At 41.5% G+C, this 25,106-nt stretch overlaps 1 protein-coding gene across 6 annotated transcripts; it reads right to left on the bottom strand.

Annotated features, from left to right (window-relative positions):
* Nucleotides 1–742: 742 nt before the first annotated feature.
* svilc (supervillin c) lies at nucleotides 743–24,301 on the bottom strand. Of its 6 annotated transcripts, XM_078269028.1 has the most exons (32): nucleotides 24,083–24,301; nucleotides 21,438–21,739; nucleotides 20,785–21,291; nucleotides 18,591–18,625; nucleotides 16,375–16,436; nucleotides 15,185–15,330; nucleotides 14,247–14,475; nucleotides 13,271–13,875; nucleotides 12,895–13,021; nucleotides 11,410–11,457; nucleotides 11,218–11,280; nucleotides 10,090–10,164; nucleotides 9,883–9,976; nucleotides 9,593–9,625; nucleotides 9,300–9,498; nucleotides 7,966–8,132; nucleotides 7,751–7,870; nucleotides 7,528–7,664; nucleotides 6,249–6,396; nucleotides 5,829–5,974; nucleotides 5,499–5,674; nucleotides 4,353–4,497; nucleotides 3,885–4,203; nucleotides 3,601–3,752; nucleotides 2,822–2,924; nucleotides 2,522–2,729; nucleotides 2,283–2,416; nucleotides 2,047–2,202; nucleotides 1,653–1,796; nucleotides 1,444–1,556; nucleotides 1,180–1,335; nucleotides 743–971 (listed from the first exon to the last, which is right to left on the bottom strand). In XM_078269028.1, exons 3-32 carry the CDS (start codon nucleotides 21,057–21,059, stop codon nucleotides 882–884), a joined length of 4,605 nt encoding a protein of 1,534 aa, XP_078125154.1. In that variant the 5' UTR covers nucleotides 21,060–21,291; nucleotides 21,438–21,739; nucleotides 24,083–24,301; the 3' UTR covers nucleotides 743–881. The 6 variants fall into 6 exon arrangements, with proteins under 6 accessions (XP_078125154.1, XP_078125156.1, XP_078125155.1 ...); XM_078269030.1 differs by lacking the exon at nucleotides 21,438–21,739 and having other exon boundaries at nucleotides 4,371–4,497; XM_078269029.1 differs by lacking the exon at nucleotides 21,438–21,739 and having other exon boundaries at nucleotides 2,522–2,726.
* Between the last annotated feature and the right edge of the window lie 805 nt (nucleotides 24,302–25,106).

The raw sequence follows: 25,106 nt of genomic DNA on the forward strand, positions 1-25,106 counted from the left end.
AACACACACACTACAGAGAGATACAGTATATCTTTGTGTATCGTTGTGTTGAAACAGAATTACCATGTTGTTTTGGAGCCAGAGGGATGTTATTGGAGCATGTCTACCTGCTCTCCCATGCATAGCTAATATTCAATCCCCAAGGAGTCCTAATAAGGCATTACCCACAGCCACAATGAACACATGGGCTTAAGCTACAATACACATGGCACAAACCCTTGTACACACAAGGCTGGCAAATAAATGACCACATTAGTACATCATATGACACACGACTGTAAAATACACATCATAGATTATGGAGTCAAATACACTTTTTTAAAGATTTTGGTGACAATCAGGAAGAAAAGCCGCCATTTTTAAATCTGTTAACTAAAATAAACAAAAACTGTAGCTCTGAGCACGCAGAGATGTTTGGATGCAAAAGTATCGATCAAAGAGGAAACCTTTAGAAAGTGGTTATCCTTTTATTTTATTGTTTACATTGTTTATTAGCATTGGTATTTTTTTTTATGCACTTTTTTATGCACATCCTACAGCTTGTTACTGGTGTCCTTCCCTCACTCCCACACTCCTTTGTTTTTTTTTTATCTTTCATTGATTTATACAGATAAAATGAAGTTTCATAGGAAAATGTGTTTTTTGTTGTTGTTCCTCTGAACAATAGCTACAGAGAAATCAATGTCTGATTAAAAAGTCCACACACACTCATACTAATTTGACATAAATAAAAGTGAATCTCTTTCCTCTTTTTATTACATTGGAAGCAGTCCTTTGTGCAGCAACATGGTGCTAAAACCCCCCTGCCATCTTCCCTTCTTTGCGGAGGAGGAAGTCCCTGCTGCAGGAGCGTCAGTCAGCCTCCATTTGTTTTTCCCTGTCTAGCAAAGCAGCCCTTTGATTTTCTTCAGATCAATTTGCTTCCAGTCTGGGAGGGAATCATATTCATCTCTCTTCATTTCCAAAATAGTCTGAAACATAATTGTATTGATTTATTTACGGCGAAACAATGTAAAAATCAATTCATATAATAAAATATAAATGTTAAAGTTTAGACTAAACTTCCACTCAGGGTTTATCATCAGATTAGAAAAATAATTGCATCTATTTTCATTTGTAAAAAATATGGCAAACACTGCAGCCTGCTGGTTGAAAGACACCACTGCTGCATCACTTTACCTGGAAGTCTTGATCAGACAGGTAGACTTCCAGGCGCTGGGGGTCCACGCCTTCAGGTAATGGGCTCCGCAGCAGCTCCTCCAGAGGGTACTGGGTCTTCATGAGCTGGGCCAGGGCGTCCTGCACCAAGGTCAGCTTCACCCGCCCCGCATCACCCTAACACACAAGAGACAGAGATTTGGCTATGACTGCCAGCAACATACTGTATTCATATCTAGACTACAAAACAGCAGATGTATAGATATAACTTCATGGTGTTGGTACCTGTGTGTGGGGTCCCAGGCTCCTTTCCCAGCAGGGGAACACGTTAGTGAAGGTTAGAGGTTCTAACCCCTCAAAGATGAGGTAGGCCTGCGGTGGCCGCCTTGGGTTCATCTCTGGGATACATAGAAAAATCATACATCTTTTTGTAAACACATACAAACACACAAACCAGCAACCCTTTCCTTTCCTGTCGAGCAGCTTCCTCCTACCTTTGCAGTACTGCAATGCCGTCTGCATGGCACACCTCCTCTCGTCATGCCAGCAGCCCCAAGCTGAAGCTGAGCTCTCCGTCTGCTCGGGCTGACCCCTCTGCCACAGGTAGACTTCCAGACGGTTGTCAAGCAGGAACAAGGCTGGCAGACAGACAACAAAGTTATGGGATATATTAGACAAGAAAGTGGAAGTAGATCAGATTGATATCAAATTAAGATTGATTTAGTTTTGTGGGATGTTGGCGGCAAGAAAAGAAGGATACAGCAAAGAAAAGGTTTGACATTGGCGTACTTGAAGGATTACAGAAAAAAGAACACATTTTTTGTGTATTATGTGTGTGTGTGTGTGTGTGTGTGTGTGTGTGTGTGTGTGTGCTGAGTGTGCTCTCACCCGGCTGTGGTACAGAGTACAGACTCTCCTGGACAAAGGGCATTGCCATCACAAGCCCTGGCAGCCGCGTTGGACTCAGCATCTCTTTGGCCTGGAAACTCCCAGAGGAGGCGCTCAGGTGGAAGAGGCGAGGTGTAAAGTTATACTTTCCTGGATCTGACAGAAGATTGACTGTGATTTTAAAGTTTACAGGGCTCTTCTGGGTGGAGAGAACCAAAGTAATTGCTGTGTTCTACCTTGCAGCATGCAGTCGTAGGCCTTCCTGTCCATTTGTCCCAGTGCTGTCCAGAAGTCTGCAGGCTCCGAACCTTCCTCCACTACCTGCACTGTCACAGGGCTGCTTTTACTGAGACCCAACTCTAGTGGACACCTAATAAACACGTAAAATTCACAAGCTGGAAAATGATTTGACCCTTCGATTTTAAAAAATATCACTGGATCCTTTAAAAAAGCCCACCCAGTGTATGTGACTCACATTTGAGTGAGATGCTCCACTACCCTCTTGCTGACCACTCTGGAGCTGCTAGGAGCTTTACAGCCAGTCCAGAGATACAGTACTCCCTGCTGGCTATTGAGCAGGACAACAGAGCCCCTGGACCTCAGGCCTGCACAGCAGCAATCCACTTCTAACAGAGAGCCTTCCTCTGGGAGCTCTCCTCGCACACAGAACAGACGCCACTCTGCTAACAGATATATATGTTTGTTAAATCACATAGCAAAACAACGAAATACAGTATGTATAGCAAGACAGAAATATGCCCTGACTGTACAGTACCTGCATTCGTGGAGGGCTCCTCTCGCTTGCCCTTGTGAATGGCCAGGCCTCCCTGGAAAAGCTGCAGAAAACAGGGAGGTTCCTTTCCCTGAGGTACCACCACCTTCAGAAACAACACAACGAACACACAGGCTGTAAACAACAACAGTCCTGCTGGAGGGGAGCTGAAAATGTTAGCATATTGTTCTGGCCGCTATAACTCAATACTGGTAAAAAAAAAAAAGAAATGTCTCTAATTTATAGAAATATTTTATATTATGAAAATATAATGGTTCAGCTGGGCACTTCTAATATTGGACCCTTTAAAAGGCAGCAATATTGTAAAAGGACACATGGAGTAATCCTGCTTGCTTTCAGCTATAATATATGAATGAAGAAGCCAAACAATAATGTCAAACAACATAGAATCACAACCAAATTGATTATTTTTAAATATTTAATATTAATAAAACATTCCTCTACATCTTATTAAGTTGTGATTGCTGTTGGAGCAAAAAACATTTTATGAAAAGCCAACACATTTGCATCTGTCAAACTGGTTAAACTCCAATGTATGTGTATTTTGCATGTAACCCCTTATACTGCATTTTATTTACCAACTACAGACCTCAAGTGAAAGGAAGTAAAGTATGTTTCCATCAAAATGTGGTGAAATAAAAATATAAAAAAGCACCAGAGGCATACTTCAATACACTACTTGAGTAAATGTTCTTATAGTGTTATTGCTTTAGTGTGTAGTCATATATATACGAGCAGATGATCTGTTCTGAAGGCCTCACCTGCGAGTCTTCATGGTTGTTTATCCCAATAGACAGGAAAGCAGCAGTGTCCCGTCCGCTGACACTGGAGTCACGGCCCCGCCACAGGAAGAAGGCAGTGTATTCTTTTTGTCCGGGACCTCTGCTACACTCATCAGTGCTGTTCATCTCATCTACAGCAGAGAAAATCTATTTACATTTGTATTTTAGGCATTTTTGTAGTTTATGTCCATGTCCAAATCAAATCACACTGACAAAATCTACAGAATAAGCTACAGTGAAGGTAGATATCATGACTCACTGACCAACAGTGTTGATGCTGTAAGTCCAGCGGATGACGTAGGAGTCTCCTTCGTAAAGCTGTCCAGTGCTTTCTACTGGAATTTCACTGTCCTCAAACTCCTGGACATGCCAGGTGTCCACAGCAACTGTTTTCAGCTCCATCTGACGTCCTCCCTCCAGCGTGATGACTCCGTAACCCCTCTGGACATCAACGCCAGAAAACACATTATGGACCAGGTTGTCCCCTTCCAGTGACTGACCCGAAACTAGAACCTTTGCGTCACAGGCGCTCAGGACATCTGGTGACAGGGACACAGACTGGGAAGACTGCACTGGGATGGGCTGTGGAGAGATGGAAGTTTAAAAGCTAAAACAAAATCCTAAAAATCCACACATGGAGAAATCACTGTTATCTTCCTGGTATCAATCAACAAGCCTGAGTATTGTGTGCGCCGCAGCCTGACTTTTAAATGTTACACTGTGAGATGAACCTGTGTCTTCTTGCTCACCGGAGCAGCTTCCTCCGTGCCTCCATTCCCGCCTGTCCAGTCCAGGAACTTCTCCCTGAACAGAGCTGTCTCACTGTGCTCTGAGACACAACCGAACAACGCCCAGCTGGGACGCCCCTCTCCCCTCCTGAGGACAGAGTTAGAGACTTAGAGGGAACCCATTTATAAGAAGTATAATTACAGTATAATGCACCTTAATAGACAGTGGAAGTCATTACTAACTGTTTTGTTTCAGACTGAATACAACACTAAATAATTCCCTTAAATCATGCTATGCTATAATGTTATTATGCAAATCTCTTTACATTAGTATTGTCACACACATAGGTGCATTCTCGGGCTTTGGAGCTTATAGAGTATGAACCTATGGCTGTATACACTAAATGGCCAAAACTATGTGGACATGCCTGTCCCTCCGCTTTTTCATGATCTGGTCTTGGTCCCTTAATTGGAAATTAAATCTTATTGCTACCGCATACAATGATATTTTAGACAATCGTGTGCCTTCAACTTTGTGCCCCCCCTGCACAGAGCCACAGCCCTGACCTCAACCCCATCCAACAGCTATGGGATGAACTGGAACATGACTATGAGCCAGACTTTATTGCCCAACAACAGTGTTGGATCTCAATAATAGTCTTGTGGCTGAATGGGAGTAAATCCCTGCAGCTAGGTTCGGAAATCTTCACAGAAAAGTGGAGGCTATTATAGCAGCAAATTAATGGCCATGGTTTTGGAATGACACGTTCAACAGGTTTCTGTCTACTTGCTTGTCTAAACAACTGTCTTTTGCCAGCTGCAGTATGTCAGTGTGTCGTGTGGACTTACAACAGCATGTCATGTGGACACAATGCTGTGTGCAAGTGTGAATTACAAGCCATTTGCTTTGGTTTTAAAGACCAACTGCAGACTTGCTGCATGCACAGTAAACTTAATGCTGCATCCTTACTGTGTCTAGTTTGAATTACATCCATTGCTTTTATTGTGTGCACCGCAATGTTCAATATGTGTAGTGAACACTTACAGCTGCACTCTACTGTTTTTGTAATGTGTCCTAAAATTGATATGCTGTTATTTTTCATTGTGAAGCACGGCCTAAAAGCTTTACCGCCAGCAGTGTGAACTTACAGCTGTGTGTTCGGGTTACACTGCGTGGGATCCAGTGGATTGACTCGACAGTTGGTGTAGTCATAAGCTCCGACCCACACTTGGTGAGTCAGCTGGAGAGCAACATTCTTCCTGCTGAGGGAAACATCCTGTCCATGCCACAAGTACACCTCACCGCCGAAATCAAACACCAGGGCCTGGACACACACATAGACATGTACAGTATATGCATAGAATCTATGACATGATCAGCTATTAAAACTGACTGTCTGACCTAAAATCAATTAGAAACAACACAGTAAATGACTCGAATGATCAAGGAAACAGGAGAATCCAGAAGGGACCTCTGACCTCAGTGGAGCCCAGCAGGGAGACACTGGGGATAGAAGCCCAGGCCTGTTCATGAGGCACCAGTTTGTTCTCCACAAGCCTGTACACACAGTTGGACTCCACCACACCACGCTCGTAGATCTCATCCTCCTCTTCTGCACTGGCTCCTGTAGGGAGATGCAAACAAAAAAAACATGCTGCACAGTCCACATGTACACAGATCCAACAGATCTTATTTTTCCAGTTGTCATTTTTGTTGTCTTTTGTCACATTAGATGAAAATATCAGCTAATTTGTAAATGTATATAAGAACAAGCAGGTCTTGTTCTTTTATAATCTGTCCTTGTTACAGATGTTAACAGAAATGTTAAAACTCAGTCGTCCTAAAACATCTAATCTACTCTGGGAGAAATTAACGAAGCAGACATTTTGACCTCTAACCTCTGTATTGTGTCCTTCCTCCTAGAAGGCTCCAGAAGTCTGCAGCTAGGCTGCTGTCACAGTTCAGCCCCTCCTCCAGGTGGACCATCTGGGGGGCCTGACAGCCGAGATCCCTCTGACTCTGGATGGATGATGCCAGCTCAGAAGCCTGAAAAAAAAGATCAGTTTCTAATACCATTGCAGGACACGCATACGTAATTACTGTACATAGTAAGTTAGACAATACTTTTACTTAGGCATTGCGATTTCTGACACTTAAGAAGGTTTTGCACATACGGTCTACGGTTTTGCAACAGGTGCTGCACCACATTCTGTGGCCCATCAGATGCTGTGACTCAAATAGGTATTTCAGTAATACTGCTACTGCAAATGTTTCTATCATACTTAATTTTGATAGCATCCAAAAATGGCATCATAGTATTTAGATTTGCAAGTCGCAAGTTTTGATATGTGCGATTGCAGATACTGTATGTGTGTATAGACATCTATCAAAATAAAGGATGTACTAAAAACATTTACAGTGGCAATACAGCTAAAATTCATAATCAGGTCGCAGAATCTAATGGGTCACAGAATTCAGTGTAATACCGGGAAAGTTTAAAGTGAATTTGCGAACCCAGCAATTCAATTCAATTTCACTCAGGAGTTTTGTAAAATGTTGTAAAAAAAAATTCTGTCGTTTGAAACCTCCAACATGGCAAAATGATCAGAAAGTAACTGAAGTAAAAGTAATCAAAACATACATATTTTGGAATTTAGGAAATCCGTTGTAAACTTACTAAACCCTGTGTGTTATGTGCATAATAAAGGAGAACATGGATGCAGTCCATTATGTAACCTGGGAGCAGAAAGCATCACAAAGCATCAATACTGCCAGTGCTACCTCCAGAAACAGTGTTAATATATATTAACTGCATGTGTGCAAAGTGCATTCCATGCACAAAATGCTCCTTGGGGTCCTATTTTATGCATTTTGTGGCATGAAATAAAAAATGTGAACGTGGATTTTTTATCAAATAGTTACACTATCATAAACATTTCAATGTGTAACACCCAGAAAGATATTCTTCTCAAGCACATAAAGTGATATTTTTTGGCATCTGGACATATGATTTTCAAGTAAAAGCATCTTTAAACAGTTTCACCAAATTCGCATTTCATGGCACAAAATGTCTTATACCATGATACCCTGGCATCCTGTAAATGTATGCTAACAACATACTGTCTTGATCCCCACTTTAGAAAATGAAAACATCACAGATACTGTCCTCGGTGGTACCTTGGCTTTCTCTTGTTCATTGGCAAACTCTCCGCTCCACAGGATGCAATGCTCCGGGGTGACCAGCAGGAAGCAGTCTCCACTGTTCAGCGACCGCGCTGAGGGCTCCACCAGACGCACCTGGACATGCCGCCTACCTGTCACCACAGGCACTAGTTAATATAAAAACATGGACACAAAGACACCATCATGAGGACACTTGTGTACACAGATCTTTTCTGACCTTTGATGTGAATGAGCATCAGGCTGCTGAAGGGAGGAGAAGACTTGGTAGCATCTGAGGAAGAGATGAGGTCTTCTGATCTGGAAAGATGTGAATCAGCCACCGAGGAGTTCTTGGACTCTGTGGGGAGGGAAGAACACACGCTAAGGAAGCTGAATAAGGAAGACAAAGTAAAAAGAAAGGACATGAAAAAAAAGAAATATATTTCCACTCACTCTTCTCTGCTTGGGTGCTCTCCTCAGCAGCTGTGTTGACTCTCTCTCCCATGTAGTCCTGCCTGATGTCGTCCCGGGCAGCGAGAGCCCTCAGAGGATTTCTGGAGCCCTGAGTCCGACGGGACGGACGCACCGACCGCCGGTGCTCTGCTACCGCTGAGGTCAGTCTGCACCATACATACAGGACAAATACAGCTTCACACCGACCGTATAGACAGTCTCAATGAGGATCTGCTCTAAATATTAGTTATTATATCAAAAAGCTAATGATGTGTTGCTACCACTGTGACGTCATTGTGATCAGGGCCAGAATGCATAAAGCCGCACAGAGTAAACTTTGGTCCTTAGTGCACAAACATTGAGTCATTTTGCTCTTATTTTGAGCATTGAAATCAAGTTTTAAAATGATTTAAGTTTCCTAACCCTGTTTGGATTCACCAGCAGTTGGCTGTATCACATGCCCAGAGGCAGAGGCTACACTTTCCAACAAAGACTAGATATTTTGGAAATGTATGATGAGAAGTCTTTAAAAAGATACAAGGTCTGTTCCCATATCCATAAACATGGAAGAGTCATCCAAATCACGACATGGTGGATTCAACACATAAAACATCATATTGGCCGGGCTATGAAATACAAACAATTTGGTGAATTTGAATAAGAAACAATGAATAAGAAAACATAGACATGACTCACTGTAAAAACATATACTTGTCTCTGTTTCAGGAAACCACAAACAGTTAATATATAATAATATATCCCTCTTTAACTGATTTATATAAATATATAATCTCCCAAATCTAATATTTTCAACATAATTATTATCATGGGGAATGTTCAATATGTATGTCAATATATTGAGGCATATCTATCTTGGAGAGAAATTAAAGTGAGCATGTAGCTGTCCAGACACATCACCATTGGAGGCCGGCTATTGGCTCATTCAGTCCTTATTTTATAACTTAGAAGTCACCGCAGACAGCAGTTAAGAATCACATCACTTCTTAGACAAAGCTCCTCATTTCTAGTTTTTGCAAAGATTTTTTTGGCCCATAAGTCAAATTTTTGGACCATTTTTAAAACAATTTTTAAAAGCTTTATACATATCTGATAGTGGTCTGATAGTGAACTGTATAATTACTATTTGGGATCTGGTGCAATTTATCTTAAAGTTAATTTTGGGACCTGTCAGAGACTAAAGCATACTATAGATTATTGGTTAGATAACTATAAATTCCATTCAAAAGAAAATACCTAAACTGTTATATAGATATTTATAATACAGCGATAGCAAAGGCCAATAATCTTACAATCTGTGGTAAAACCAGGCTCACATGGGTGTGTTGGTCTGGCAGAGGACACCCAGGTCCTGCTCACTCTCTGCAGCAGCGACGTCTCCAGAGGGTGGGGGGGCGCAGGCGGAGGGAGAGGGCTGATCGCTGTAGAAACCAGCATCAAACGTGTTTGATTCATCCACAGACGTCTCCTCCTTCACCTCATGTGGAACCACTGAGAGTGGAGAGCTCTGTGGAGCTGCAGGGGGACGGGACAGGAAATGTAAACTTAAAAATACTTTATGAAAAAGACTATAAACAACTTATATCGCTGAGCCTTTACGTGATCTTACCTTCAAACTCTATCCCAGTCTGCATGGAGATTTCTGTTAAGCAAATAGAGCAACAATTTAGAGAAAAGCAAACAAGAAACTGGTTTTCATCATATAAACTAATGCAGCTCTAAACTTCATATGAGCATGTTGGAGCTTCAGAGGAGTGTCCCTTGTTATGAAAGGTGTCATTTCTGTCTGATTCTGGTGAAACAGTTGGTAAACACAAAGTGCACAAGTCAGAGACACAAACCTCCTGAGGTAAAGACAGATAATCAGAGTAAAGAGTAAACCAGAAAAAGTAAACTCACCTCTCTTGGCCATACATCCAGCCTCTTGCTTTTTCCTGTTCTGCTCTGTATTCAATTCCTCGACTTGGTCCATCTCGTCATCAACTTCCTTAGACTATACAGACAGAAAAAAAATTTTTTTTATTGTAAGACACAGATGAGCTCTTCTGTAGATTGTAAAACGTCAAAAAATATTAAAAGATTTAATCAAATGCCGGCCAGCGTCACCTTCTGTCTCCACTGAGGCTGAATCTGGTTCTTGGTAGGAGAGGAGACTTCTTGTGCCTCAAAGGACAGATTTGTCTGAGGATGAAAAGAGAATACATGGATAATGAGGTAACAGGTGAGCTCTTTAGAGTGGGACTGTGCATGTATATATATATAATATATAATACTATATGATGCAGAACAAAAATTTAATGAATCTGAATATTTAGGAACAATAAACAAATAAGATAGCAAAGCTATCAAGATATAAAATGTATTTAGGCCGCAAAACAACACATGAAGTACAAGATGTACAGACTTTCTTTGACATGGAAGAAAAGGACAACTTTCACACTGTTTCTATTACATTATATCATATTGATAACATTTTACTTTATGTGTTATTGTTTTATGCTGCCCTGTGTATATATATATATATATATATATATATATATATATATATATATATAAATAATCAATGTTTTTCTGCTTCCTGTTGCTTTGTGTACTATTTTGTCATTTCAGCATCTTATTGCACATTTACAGCAACAATGATTAATGTGCATTGTCCTAAAAAATAAAAAATAAAAAGTAAAATGTGATGTTTTCGTCTTAATCAGTCTAATCCCAAAATATTTATTAAATGTATACTGTCAATACAACAGGAGAGACTCATTGTGTCTACAAACTCCATTTGAGCAACAGAATCTGATGGGAAACATGAATGTCATGTTGTTGATAATGTTAATACAACTCGAACTTGGCTCTTTTTTGTAACAAGTTTCTCCAATATTGTTGCAGGTTGTTGAAAAAAAAAATCAAATCAAATTGGGAAGGTTGGGTGTGGAGGTCTGACAGAAAAACAAATTATAAACCACAAGTGTGAGAGAACTACAAGAGTAAAAGCACAGGATTAACAGAAACAAAATGGAAACTGTGAAGTGAGAGCTGCGATGTATCACTTCAGAAGAGAAAAACACTCCGCAGGTGACAGAGTCGACTCGTTAGCGCGAGTGAAACTTCACACATCTGTAAACATCACAGCCACGTGAAACTGTGCGATGACAAAACTTTTCACTGCATACAAAACACTGCAAACCAAAAAAAAAAAGCGCCATTAATCTGCCATGCAGCGGCTCAGACAATTACCTGATTGAAACACATGATATATTGGGGTGTACTGCTAGAATAGACAGAGGCAAAGACGGGTTCCTGGGAGAGAAGAGGAATTAGAAGAGAGAGGGGCACGCTAAAGCTATGGTAAAATTAGTAATGCATAAAATCTTCATAATGGAGATTTAGAAGAATCTATGCATTTCAAAGCATTAGTGGAGGACTTACCCAGCACTGAGGGTTGACACTCTCCACATAAAGGTTTTCTGTCCCTTCCTGCAGAGGGCAGTATGGGGGGGGAAACAGGGGGGTAGGTAATAAGAAAATGACAAATTAAAATGTTGCTACGAGTACACACAGAAACTAACAGAACAAGAAAGGAAAATTAATACACACACACACACACACACACATCACCATAGTGCAGCTGAGATTATAAGGTCATAAAAGGGTCAACATTTAACCACCTGAATAATCGGTGTGTTTACATTTCACATAATGCTCTGAGACAGTTAAACCCCTCTCAGTACATAAACACTAACTAGTCTGGAGATATTCCCCAGTAACTTTAGCCTGATCTCAAGACATTTAGCACCTACCAAATCCAGAGTGCTGTTGCTAAGAGATGCTATATCTGGTTACATTGGAATAACACATACACAGAGATCTAACCACCTGCCTCTTATCATTCTGGATTCGAGGATGGCAGGAAGAGTGAACCCAACAACCTCTACATGCAATTTTTTTCCACAAAGCCCAGCGTGCTTTCCCAGAGAGTTATCTGTAGACATTTTGTAGTGGTTTCTAATGTAATTCAAGCTGTTTTTTATGAATCATGTTAAGTTATGTTAAGTATAATTTTCTTGATACCAGTGGAGAGGCTTGCCTTATGCTTTCCTGAAAAGAAAATAATACTGACAGGAATCTTGCTACCCTGCGTCGTTGGCCGAATCTATCTCACTCTTTCATTCAATCATTTAGGCAACTGTGACTGCACCAAAAGGACAGGTTTCTCTATGAAATATGGTGGAATGGTCCTGTGGGCAGTGACAAATTTCCCAATTTGACAGAACACCAGCCAAGAACTCAGAAAAGCAAGTGGGAATTTCAGACCACTCTAAAATACACTGTATTAATTAAAGTGTGAAGGTTTGGTTTCAGAAGTGTCTTTGAAGTGTCATCTATCTTTGATTGACGTTCAATTTTTATATTAATGACTTTTTTGGTTTTACATGAAAACTGTGCAGAAGAGTTAGCAGTATTTTTATTCTCGGAGTAGTGCATGCAGGCCTTCCTCTCAGGCAGCAAGTAAAACTTCCACCAATCAGAGGATCAGAGGGTAGAGCAGTAGTGTCTATGTAGCCTGATCTCAACATATCAATATGTTTTTTATCAACATCTCTCTTCTCACCACTGGATTTTAGCAACTTGACAGTACAAATATTCTGTTTAGAAAGATTTTAATAAGTAAATCAAACTGAAACCTTAAAAGTGAAGGGGACAAAAATGGATGTTGAAAAGTGAAATTAAACTATCTCTCTCTGCTGACAGTCTAAAACCCACTGGCTCCAAACTGGACTCTGAAAGGCTTAGAGATTATGGAGAGGCAGAGAGTTTCCCCTTTACAGACAAGAGGCATAGCAGCTGCTGATTCTGCAAAGTCATCACAGCCCTTTACATTAATTAACAGTGTGACGTGTCTTTGTTTCTTACTTTAATTCTGCTGGTGTCAGTTGTCTCCTGCAGTTTAACGGTGTCATCTGCCAGTGTGACTTGAATATGTCCCATGGCGTTGGTTTCTTCATTCATCCTCCTCACACACTCTTCCTCATTCTGCTTCCTTTTAGACAGATCACATATACAGTATATGAACCACAAAACATATCAAAATACTACAAAAAAAAACTTATTTCGGTTCAATTTGCATCCTAAAACTGATGAGAGATGATGTTTGTGCTGGTGACATCTGTAAATCTGATCATTCTTGCAGCACCAAATACATAAAGTACTCAATGTTCCCCCCAAATATCATTTTTGTTCTCATAATGAGGCAGGTATCAGCCCATCTAACGTAATTTCAGACACTCACTGAACTCTCCCAGTGGTATCTGAGCTGTGTTCCACAGAGGGAACCAGCTGTTCCTGCAGCTTTATCTGGCAGGGCCTCTCCTCCTGAGGAGCGTCCTGCTCTGACATGGTTCTTATTGGTGTACAGGCAATGGTTTCCCTCCTGGTTCGAGCCCTCTGCCTCCAGGGAGCGGCAGTCAGCGAGCCTCCCTCCACACCTGAAGCCTTGCGTCTCTCTCTCCGCGGTGCTGCAGACATTTCCTGCTGCTCTGTGCTCTCCGTCCTTCCTTGTATCCCTGCTTCTTCGCAACCTCCACCATTCTGTTCATGGCTGGTTGGTGTATCTGTCTGACTGCCATCCGTCCTGCTCCACTCTGAGCCTCCAGAGCAACTCTTCTTCAGGATTCCTCTCAAGACGGGCTCAGAGTCGTGGCGCTGCAGGCCCTGCTGGCCCTGCTGGCCCTGCTGGGTAGGGCAACTAGGCTCCCCAGGCACAAGACCGGTGTCAGGTCTTGGCTTGGAAAGGCGTATCTCACTGGGTTTTAGGTTGACAGACGAGGCCTGCTGTCTGTCGGACAGATGAGGGGACAAATAGAATGCAGGAAGCTGTACGGGGCCTTCTTGGAGCTGAACAGAGACGAGGCAAACAGATATATATCAGTGTGTGTATGTATATATATATATATATATATATATATATACACACTTGTATTCATGTATTTCTTCAAATGATTTGTATATGCGACCGGAAGACATTTGCTAAATAAGTTTGTGGTGTAACTAACTAACTATAGATAATTGTTTAAAATGTACTTGATTTTTTGAAACACGCTATATATTCTGAGAGGGTGTTTTATTGACTTTTTTAACCAAGTTTGAAGCTTAAAAGCCATCACTGTCTTCTTTAAAAGGACTTTCTTTTTGTTGTTTGTTGACAAGTGTCGTTTGCCTTTTCTGTTATTTTTGTATAAAAGAGGTGGTTTGGCTCGTCTACTCACCAGGTTGACCTCCTCCACAGTGATGGGTTGTGTGCGGTACCGAGCCCCCTTTTGCCTTCGTCTCTCTGGGGGCCCGTCAGCGGGGCTGCCCCCTTGCCTCCCTGGCAGGGACAGTTTGTTGAAGAGGGCCAGCTTCTCACTCATGCTCAGCTTGCAGCTCTCATCGGCATCCTCCACTGACTCAGCCTGCACAGACTGGGACTCCACTGTTGGTGCTGGTTTGGGGGCGCTGCAGGGAAACATGAGCACACTTAAGCTTATAATTGCAAGATAAGAACAAAACCAATAATGAGTTGATCTTACTAACAAATATTGCCTGTGTAGCCTGGTATATCGTCTGCCATTGTCAAAACTAAAACATATCAGTAAGCTGCACAGTTGCATTGAGTGATATACTCCTTTATTACCATAAACATGCTGGGCACTGTCGTTTATATTGAATCAATCCCACATACACCATCCTGCTGCCTAAAATATTCACAGCACCAAATGTGTATCATTCCGCCACTGAAAGTAGTCCCCAATAAATGCACTATTTACTTCCGTTTTAGGAATGTTTGCTAATAACTACAGTGCCCAGCTGTTTAGGAAATGAATGAGCCTTTAAAAAAATAATGGAACTATATATTTGTGACCTGTTTTTAAATATTTATGTCATTGTTGACAGTAATGCTGTAAGGCTTTCTTCTTTTATTCGGATCCCAAATATGCCAAATATGCTAACAATGTAGCAGCTACTCTTCAAAGCTTTGCTCTTTAAACACGTAAAGTTCATCCCCCAAATGGCTAAGCTAAAAAACAACAACCATGGAACAGTGCTAATGCTAATATTAGTTTGTACCGTGCTTAAAACTTTTTAGAATCCGAATATGCCTCTGTATGTTCCTAGCGCTGAAGCTAAAGTCTCCCTTCATCTGGCCACTTATAGGCTTCCCCACCTGATTGCCACGATTTCCTCACAGGTGATTGGCTGGGTTAAAAAGCGATGGTCGTTGCCACGGCGCACCCTGCGCTCATGAGAGATGCTGCCCGAGCTAGGTTTCAGGAAGGCCGAGGCCTCAGGGGCAGCAGACTTCTCCAGCTCCTACAGATGAGGCGGGGAAACATTTCAATATCAACACGACATCTAACCATAACATTTGTTCCTTTTCCACAGGTGGACCCCAAACATTCAGGTCAGTCTCCACCTGCTAAATAAGTAATAAGGGAGACCACAAAAATGGCAGTGAAAACTCCCCCCTCTTGATGTCTCCTGTTCTATTTGTATGAACAGATGGAGGGAGGGGAAGTGGGTCAGATAGCCGGTGAATAAAGCAGCTAGCTATAAGGTGGAGCGTGTTGGCTGCATGGATAGAATGCCAGCCCAACAGGTCACGGTGTAACCAGAGCTCTGCTGGCTTCAGTTACCTCCCCGCCTGCCTCCACAGAGTAGCAGGCTAATTATACACACCAATGCTAAGGTTTTTAATGGAAATACCGTGTCTGGCACATTTTCACCTGATGCTTCATGACTAAAAGTGTGCAGGAGGTGAAATGTAGGAATGGAGATTGTAACTATTGAGGGGGAAATCCATAATGTGCTTCATCTTCTGTATAGAGACAAAAAAACTGTGTGTTTATCACATTATAAATTTAGTCTTTCTTTTAATAAGTACAGACACACTGTAGCATCAGATTGCACCTGTTTGACCATTCATATCCCTCAACATGATCAGGTTTGTGTTCTGCGTGCTCAGCGCTGGCTCACCATGTGTCTTAGACTGTAAGGTGAGCAGCTGAGGTGACTGTCGATGATGGACGGAGCTTTCTCTTTAGCTGTTCAATACATTTCGTTAGTTATCACCACCATTATATTTAGATTAATTTCAGTTTGCAGTTACATACTGGCAGCAAATTCTGGTTAAACAAGTTCATTGCAGATTAATTGTCATGAGTAAACTTTCAGAAAACCTTAAATTATTCAGCTGTGACTACGTAAATATCCATCATATGAGATGGAGAAGCAGGGAGTAGCCACTGACACGGATCATTTTTAGCAGCAGGTGTTAGACAGCACATAAGAGAAAAAAAGCAGGTCCTGAGCAGCAATAAGGACCCTTTTGCAGTGCCAAGACGAACATAGACTCACTTTAAACAAAGACATCTTGGCTGCCACACTCATTTTGGCTCTGTCGTCTGTTTTCACATCAGCTGCGAGAAGAAAAAGACATTATGTCACACATCATTATGTCATGAACAGTTTGTGATTCATCATCGCACACTTCAGACACTATCTGACAGTTATCAGTTAAGGAAGGTGCTGGTGATCAAACAGGCTTTGAAATGAACTCTGATGAACAAATAAATGCTGGCTGATAAAATTATGTCATTTACGGTGATTCTCACTATATTTATCTTAAAGCAATAGTGACTAGTCTATTTTCATATTAAGATTGTACATAATAAGACACAAGATAATTTAAAATACAATACATGGTTAAACATTATACAAAAGCAGTGTTTGGGGTCCCTTAGGCACGTTTTAGATTTTGATGTTTGAGTCCCAAAGAAAAAAGTTAAAACTTTTCTTCCTTGCTACCCCATTAAAGGGATACTTTGCCAATTTTAAAACCCACTCTGTGTCATCTTTGTGTGGGCAGTGTGAGCAAATGAATGTGTTTGACTTTCCTCCATGGCGCCAGTGCCCGGAGGACCAGAGGTCTGCCAAAATCTGCCGGATGACGCGCAATGCGCCATTTCGCTGCTTCGTTCCATGGGGAGCTCTGTGCACTGGCGCCACAGAGGGAAGCCAAACACCGTTCATCTGCACACACTGCCCACACAACCATGACACAGAGCTGGATAACTCTTACACTGCACTGACTTGTAGAGTACCTTTCAGCACTGGCACTTTATTTTATTTTTTATATATATATATATATATATATATATATATATATATATATATATATATATATTTATTCTTTTTTCTTTTTTTTTTATGGGATAACTGGTTTGCATGGAGGGGGGAGGGGGGGCGCTGTTGTGTCTATATGTGTCTACATGTTTTAACAGTTATGGACTGTCCTGCTATGAATGCTTTATTTGTCTTTTTGTGTAATGAGCACACTGCACCAAATTCCTAGCAACCTAGTTGCATGGTAATCTGAATTTGAATCTGGATTTAAGTCAACAAAATATCTCGGAAGTGGCCTGAGCCCTAGGTTGGGAACCACTGGACTAAACAATCTAACTGTGTATAAAGTAGTTAAAACTAGCTCAACAGTAAAATGATGCTTACACATTGATGCATCAGTATTAATAATACTACAGTGCTTTTGATTTTGATACTTTAAGTATATTTTGCTGATAATTCTTCTGTACTTTAGTAGAAAGTAGGATTTTGAACACGGGACTTTTATTTTGAGTGTTTTTATACTGTGGTATCAGTACTTTTATTAGAGGAAATGACCTGAGTACTACTTCCTCCACAGACAGTTGTGAAGAATAATTTCTTTTTTCCATTTTGAAATGTACCTTAAATTAATCTACATGTTGTCTTCATAGCTATTAAATTAAACTTGGTCACTATCCACTTGGTAACTGGATTAAAATGTATCACTGGTTGCTGATTCCACCATCCACCTGTTCCACCATCGCTAAACAAATTTTTTTTTATCACCTTTCTTTACATATTAATATTTTACTGTTGTGTACACTTCTAAGCAGGGCTGTAGCTAACTATCCTATCAAGACACGATGAGACTTAATGAATCCTTAACTTATGTTGTATTTGTGGAGTTAATACATTGTAAAGTGGATGGCAGAAGACATATGGCCTGAAATTAGATTTACATGGCTACTTGTTTTTGTAGTTGTGGTGTAAATTCTCAGTAAGTCAATCTTTGTAAAGACGTGCTTGTAATCTTTTTATGGTGACATTAAGAGAGGGACTGACTTAGCAGCGCTCCCCTGCTCACAGGGTTTTGTGAGACATAAATCTGTCATCAATGAGGAGTTTAACATTGTGAACCTAAAAATATAACCTGATTTATCCCATGTGCTGTTAAATGAGTTTGTAGAGGCAACTGTGCAAGTTGGACTCACATGCGAGAGAAAATAATGCCATATTTTTCTGGTGTTTACGTTCCTTCTGCTGCCCCTTAATATCTCATGTGAGATATGTAACTCTTTCCCTCCTGCCATAATTGTGTTTACATCATTGTGTTGTCAGTGGTGATCAGTATTATGATAATGTGACCTCTGTGAACTCTCTGTGTCACTGTTGGCCAGCATAACACACAGAGGTTGTTTGTCTCTAAACACAAACTGTTTGATTAAAGTGTGGCGGGAAAACAGCTTCACCTTTACAGTTCTCCTCTTCCTCTGCGTCCAACAGCCTAGAAGAGTGAAAAGAGGCAAAACGTGAAGTCACCAGGTGAAATATGAACAGGGAGGTGATGTGGACTTAAATCTCCGACTCCTGCGCGCTTTCTTTCAGATCCTGCTACAAATTTACAATACATGTCTTTGGGCTTCATCTATGCAGCTCCAAACATTTAAGATATTGTCATATTTGAATGCTTGGTAAAGTAACACTGTTGAGGTCATGACTGAGCACAAACACATGCAAACCACACCGCCCGGCCTGTGGGCATTTATGTAAAGGTGCTGCACCTGTCACACCGCAGGCCAAGTGTGACTGCATTTTTATTAGTGAAGAGCAAATATCAAACACAAACCATCAGCAATTTGAAAGCCTTGTTAAAAAAAAGACATTATTCAAAGTTGCCAGATGTTATACAATTCAGTGGCAAATGACACTTTAAAAAATATGTCAGCAAAACACTGCAAACAGTATCTTCTTTGGGAAAAACCAAACCAGGCGCTTCATCTTGCACCACAGCACAGCACACAGCCCCTACCCGTGGCTCTCCTCCATCTCATTGGCTGTGATCGGCTGTGTCCTGAAGCGTTCGCTGGTCTTGCGACCGCCACCTAGCCCACCGGGGAGGTAACGCCGGGTGCGTCGCCGCCCCCCGTCAGAGCCCGGCTTCACAGCCAGGTCCAGAGAGGACGTAGCTCGCCCAGCATCGGGGCAACTGGTGTCCACACAAACAGAGTAGGACGAGGAGGGAAGGGAAGGATATGTTGAGGCGAAGACAAGTATTGACACAGAGGTACACAGGCTGATAGTGACAGTCTGGATCACACACATGCAGGTGACCCTACACTTTCTCGGGCTGCGCTCCGCTCCCCGTCTGCTGCAGAAGAGCACTTCTCAACTGGCCCACCGACACTCGAGTGTGAAGCTGTGGGGAATCGAGTCCAAGAGGAACGAGGTGCCCCTCCCCACTCAGCATGCTGGCAGAGTCCGGGGAACCCTGCCTGGAGGGGGTGGGAGTGGGGGGAAGGAAGTGAGGATGCAGGTGGGGGGGAAGTGTGGGGTGAGGAACGCTCTTAGAAAGAAAAGTGCAATCTCGAATCTTACCAACAAGAGCAGCCAAAGAAATGTGCAGCTCCAATCATGAAAGGTTCAATGTTGTACTTTTTTTCTGACACTAAAGAGGTTGCCGGTCTTTGTTTCATATTGCCAGCTCCAAGTAATAGCACCCAGACCACATAAAAAGTGTCAGACTGGAAGAGTACCAATGCAATGCAAAAGAAGAATCAGACTGGCTTTAAAACTCCCTGCTGGGACCAACTGATTTAGACCTCTCAGTTTAAATTAGTAACAAAGAGCAACTGGTGAAGTCAAGGATCTGGAGCTGGTGAAAGGTTGCTGGTAAGAAGCAGACCAAGTTTAAAAACTGGTGGTATAACCTCCTGGGATTTACGTTGTAAACTTTGGAAAGGTTTCGAATGTATATTAAATGTTTTGTAAATACATTCCCGTATATGATCCCTTACTCACTTTTTGTATATTACATATTTTGCACAATTTACATAGAATAGATCATGAAGTTATGTTCCACATACATCTTGTACAACTACATGAAATCCTTATTTCTCTCTGGGTACATTACCCTTCTCCTCAGTGATAATATTAATATTATGCTACACACTTATACCAAAATACTAACCATCTATCCATTGTGCGATTTTAGGACAACACCTACAGTATTGTACTGATGTCAAAGTGGAAAAGGTTGAAGCAGGTGACAGGTATCATCAGGGTTAGGAAGCATAAATGTTGCTTTATTGTTGTTTGGACAAATTAAGCCCAAAGCACCTGTTCCCCTCCACATCCAGGTTTAAGAAAACATACAGGCACCTACACTGTGGTGCATCAACATGGCACAAACCTCTTTGGTTATTTTCAGATTTTACAGTTTGTTCTGAAGTTATAGTTTAAAAGAATGTTTACACCGATTTTATGCACCCAAAATGTGTTGCGTTTCCAGCTGGAAGACAACACTTATCACCGTCAGTAAACAGGGATAAATTAACATATGATTTTTCATTAAAGAAAATTTTTCATTGAAAAAACTATAATTTTTGCATTACTGTCAAGTTTACGCACTCAATCAAGTCACCTCCCACTGCAGACATGACTCACCTTCTCAAGTTGTTGGACTCTGCAGGATCCTCTAATCCATTTGTAACCCCTCGCGCTCTGCCGTTAACTCTTTCACTGAGGCCATCTGAGTTCAAATTCCCTCTATGGGCTTGAGTTGCTGGGTCGTGCACCTCTTTCCCATCCTTCCTCACCCACTTAGAAGGTAGCTCCTCCATGTTGCCAAAGCGCTCGGCCAGTTCTCGCCTCCTCTCAGCTTTATAGCGAGCGATCCGCTCTGATCTGGGCTCCAGGACTGGGTTCTCCATGGTGTCCATGTCCCTCAGAAGGATTCAGTCGATTATCTGCTCCTCGAATAATTGAAAAGCATTTAGGAATAGAAAGCAGATGGGTTGTTCGTTCTCCACTTTTCATCTAAGGCAAAACACGGGAGCCAAACTTTCCTCCGGTAAAATTCAGATTCCATTGGACCTAAAGACTTTCTCTGCTGAGAGCCCACCAATCAGAGGCTGCAGAACGAGCTGTTCCTTGGTGGGTGAGACAGTGCTCCTGAAAGAGGAATAAGCAAGCAAAAAAAAAAAAAACAGGTCAGAAGCTAACAAAGCACATGCACATTACTAATGTGTCCTTTAGCAGTCTGCACATACCTTCCTTGAAAGGTTTATGACAACATTGATGTTTTTTTGATTGCCTACCTTCATTATACATTAACTAATTCTTCTAAAAGTGCATCCTTTTCTCTCCTCCTGCTACAGTCCATGTAAGATGACCTGTACCAGCCTGCAGTGCCATGCAGGAATCTCTCCTTGCACTGAAACCCAACACCTCAGCTCCACTCTGGGTCCGGGCCCCGATGGCACTGAGTCTGCAGGCTTGCTGGTCTATTCCACAACCTTGGATGTAACTTAAACTGAACAAGTCAGTTTTCTTGTTCAAATGTTATCCAACAAGCTGCACAGCCAGTTTGACTGTTGTGTGTCAATACAGAGCATGTTATCTGTCAAAAAAGATTAGCTATGGATTCAAATTTATTTAAATAGACATACAATGACCTATCTGAATTATGACATGTTCCCAGGCAATGTGAACACATAGATGAGCCAAACAAAGTCCCTGTTCGCTACATCATGGTTGCCTGGAATTAAATAAACAACATCAATAAAGCAAAAGGTGGTAAGCCACATATAAATAGTGCCGATATGACACGATTTGCATTTAAAGACAGCAGCTAAACATCGGATAAGTTCACAAAGGAGTGACTAATATGTACAAACATAAATGTGTGTTTGGATATGTGTCTGTGAGCTTTCCAAAACTTTGGATGTCAGCATTCCTGATGTAGGAAGCACAATGCAGCCAGAACAAAGAGACGTGAGCCACGGACTTAGTACAACAGATATATCTGCAGCAGGGCTGAATGCTTCTGGTGGCAGTAGAGTTCACAAAGTAGGCATAAAAGATGCAACTTTTATTTTAACATGTTTGCTGCTCCTCTTAGACTGCTGGAAAGAAATATGGAGAAATTGTAGTGCATTAATGTCAAAGTCTGCACAACTCCTGGTAAAGTCTTTCTTTCATCTGTCAGAAACACCCAAAATATACAGATATAATGTCATATTGAATAAACTGAAGGCCACATTTGCAAACATTGCCAGAAGAAGATTGCAGATCCAGAATGACAATGCCACAGAGAGCTTGAATGAGCTGAACTGTTAAGATTTAGTGATCCCTACTTAAGACTACAAGCTCAGAGATGTGTGTACTGTGTATCTGTATCGGCACTCCACACTCAACACGTGTACAAGCGCTTTGAACAGTCAGACAACCAGAACAGGACAACTCACCTCCCTGTCCAGACCCAGAGAGAGCAAGCCACAAGCATGCCCAGTCTGACTGACGCCACACTTCTTTATGTTTTTGCTGGCAAAACGGGAGTAAGTGGCCACACTTGTTTAAAGAACTAAAGTCATGTGACAAGCAGGAGGATTGTCGATTGGAGGGGAGAGCCATCGAGGCTCAACAGGGATCATGGTCTTCTAATCCAGCAACACTAGTTGACACTAGCTCTGAAATAAAGCTGGTGTGAGTACACAGGACCCATTCTATACCTACTCAGACAGGGGAACTTTAACAATGGTATAATGTTCTAATGAAAATATTCCCGGGCCATTAGTGCCAAGCTAAGGATACAAATCCAAATCTTCCACATAGTTTAACATATGAATTTCTCAAACACTCCAATATCACTTTCAACACACACAATTATGGACCTGTGTTGGGTATACAGTATGTTTACTGCAGGCTACCAGACTGGTTTACCCTCAAAGTGCAGACATAACAAGAGGACCTGTGTCCAGCAGCAGAGTAAACCCGATTATAAGGCTAGCCAAGATTAATCCCCCGACCAATTACACCTGTCCTGGCTGGCCTACCTGCATGAAACCCCCCATAGAGCACCATAATTCAAGGACAAATTCTCAGAGGCCTTTCCTTCATATGTCCACTGACTATCTAAGTACAAATGACACGTGTAGCAGTAAATGGATTTACACAGCCATGCACTGTCCTTTTGCCTGATCTCGACTTTAAAAAGGCATGTGGCTGCAGGGCAGAGAGTAAGAACAGCTTTCTGCTCATGCAACCACCATAATCCACTTGTTAGCTCCCAGCAGGATGTAGCACATTAACATCTGCTCTGATGGCAGTTTTTACATTACACATTCATTTGATTTAAGTTGTCCAATAAATAGCCACCCAGAATGTCAAATTCCTACTATTTCAAATGGATTGGTAAAATCATAGATGGTGAGAACATTTCAAATTCTATCACAATCACAATTTAATGTCCACACACAGAGTAGCATACAAAAGATACTTAAACGTTTTTAGGCTACCAAAGTACTTTAAAAGTGCAGTAATTCATAGTGAGCAGAAATAAAGAATTAAACCAAAATGCAAACCCTACAATTAAGACGGTTAGGAAATATAAGAGTAACATACAAACATAAGGTATTAAGATTTTAAGGTTTTAGTTCGTGCGTAAATTGAGCGTAAAACATGTTCTGGCACAACTGCCAAATCGGCACTGCCTTTAGATCATTTTTAGACAATACTACATAAAACTCACAAGGCTCACAAAGTGACTGGACACCAAAGCTTCCATGATCAACGCACTGCCCGATCTTCGGCAGATCAGACAGAACAAATACCAACAGTTGAGTGATCGTAACAGGTGACTCGTGATACAAAATACTCAGAACTTGGTCCTGGCTGGCGCCTGGTAACATTTTCGACTGTATACTCGTTTTTAGAGACATTTGATGTAGAATAAAGTACTTACGTGCACTGCGCGCCGTGAGAAGTGGGCATGAGTGATGCCGCTGTCCTTCCCCAGACCGGCGGTCCCTCCCCACTGGCCTTTCACCACCGGACTGCCGCTCCAAATGTAGTCACACGCAGCTGTGGAGGGCTCTCCGTATTAAAGTGGCAAGAGTATAAATAGATGTTCAAACCCTGGGACGCCCTGCCACTGTCCAGGAAGCAGCCGTCAATATGGCAACCGTCCCGTCGAGCTGTGGCGTTCACAGGAGAAGCTCCAAAATCCCCACGTTCATTTAACATAAGTTGTTTTGTGGTAATTTTTGCGAATTTGTTGATTCATTTGCAAAACTAAAGCACAATTTCAACCAAGACTCACCTTTTACCTCAACGTGTGGCCCTGTATGTATGTATGTGTATATATATATATATATATATATATATATACACACACACGTTATATTAAATATATTCAAATTAATAATTATATTTAGTTATTCTATCTGTAAAGGACGAACAAAAGTATCTCAAAAGTACTTTGAAATGTTACTTATTTGTTAATATGTCTGCCTGTCATGTTCCATCTCTTTTGTCTCCTGCTTCAACAATTTTATATCTCACATCTTACATCCTCGGCACATACAGTTAAATCAAAACTGTCTGCAAAGCCAGAAACCACTAGAAATGAGTGGGGAAATGTTTAGTAATTTGACTAACCCCCGTTCAAGTGGGGAGCAAATATTTGCAACTGAAGTTTTGGAACTGTGGGCAATGTGAGGACCCATTCTACTACTGGTTCTTCCATAACTGTTTCAGCACTGCCCCCTTCTGTTTAGACTGTAGGCTACAGTTGCAAGAGAAAAAATATATATTTCCATGCATCCATCATATCTACCTGCTAATGTGGCTCTTAAATAAACTATTCACACAAGCACTGGACCAGTATGCATTCAAAGGGTAGAAAGTACAAAGCAGATCTTTTGTTCAAACTCACAATCAGTCACAGAACCAAAGTCAGCACACCTTCTAATCTACCTGGATGTATC

The sequence above is a fragment of the Sander vitreus genome, chromosome 15 (assembly GCF_031162955.1).
Source record: "Sander vitreus isolate 19-12246 chromosome 15, sanVit1, whole genome shotgun sequence".
NCBI lineage: Eukaryota > Metazoa > Chordata > Actinopteri > Perciformes > Percidae > Sander > Sander vitreus.

Bases quoted from the DNA above. Each gene is read 5' to 3' on its own strand.
- svilc (XM_078269027.1), bottom strand. From the start codon at position 21,059: ATGGACACCATGGAGAACCCAGTCCTGGAGCCCAGATCAGAGCGGATC. The intron at 2,417-2,521 runs GTGAGTCACATA...CGTGTTTATTAG, and splicing joins GTGGAGCATCTCACTCAAAT to GTGTCCACTAGAGTTGGGTC. The intron at 2,203-2,282 runs GTAGAACACAGC...ATCTTCTGTCAG, and splicing joins CTACGACTGCATGCTGCAAG to ATCCAGGAAAGTATAACTTT.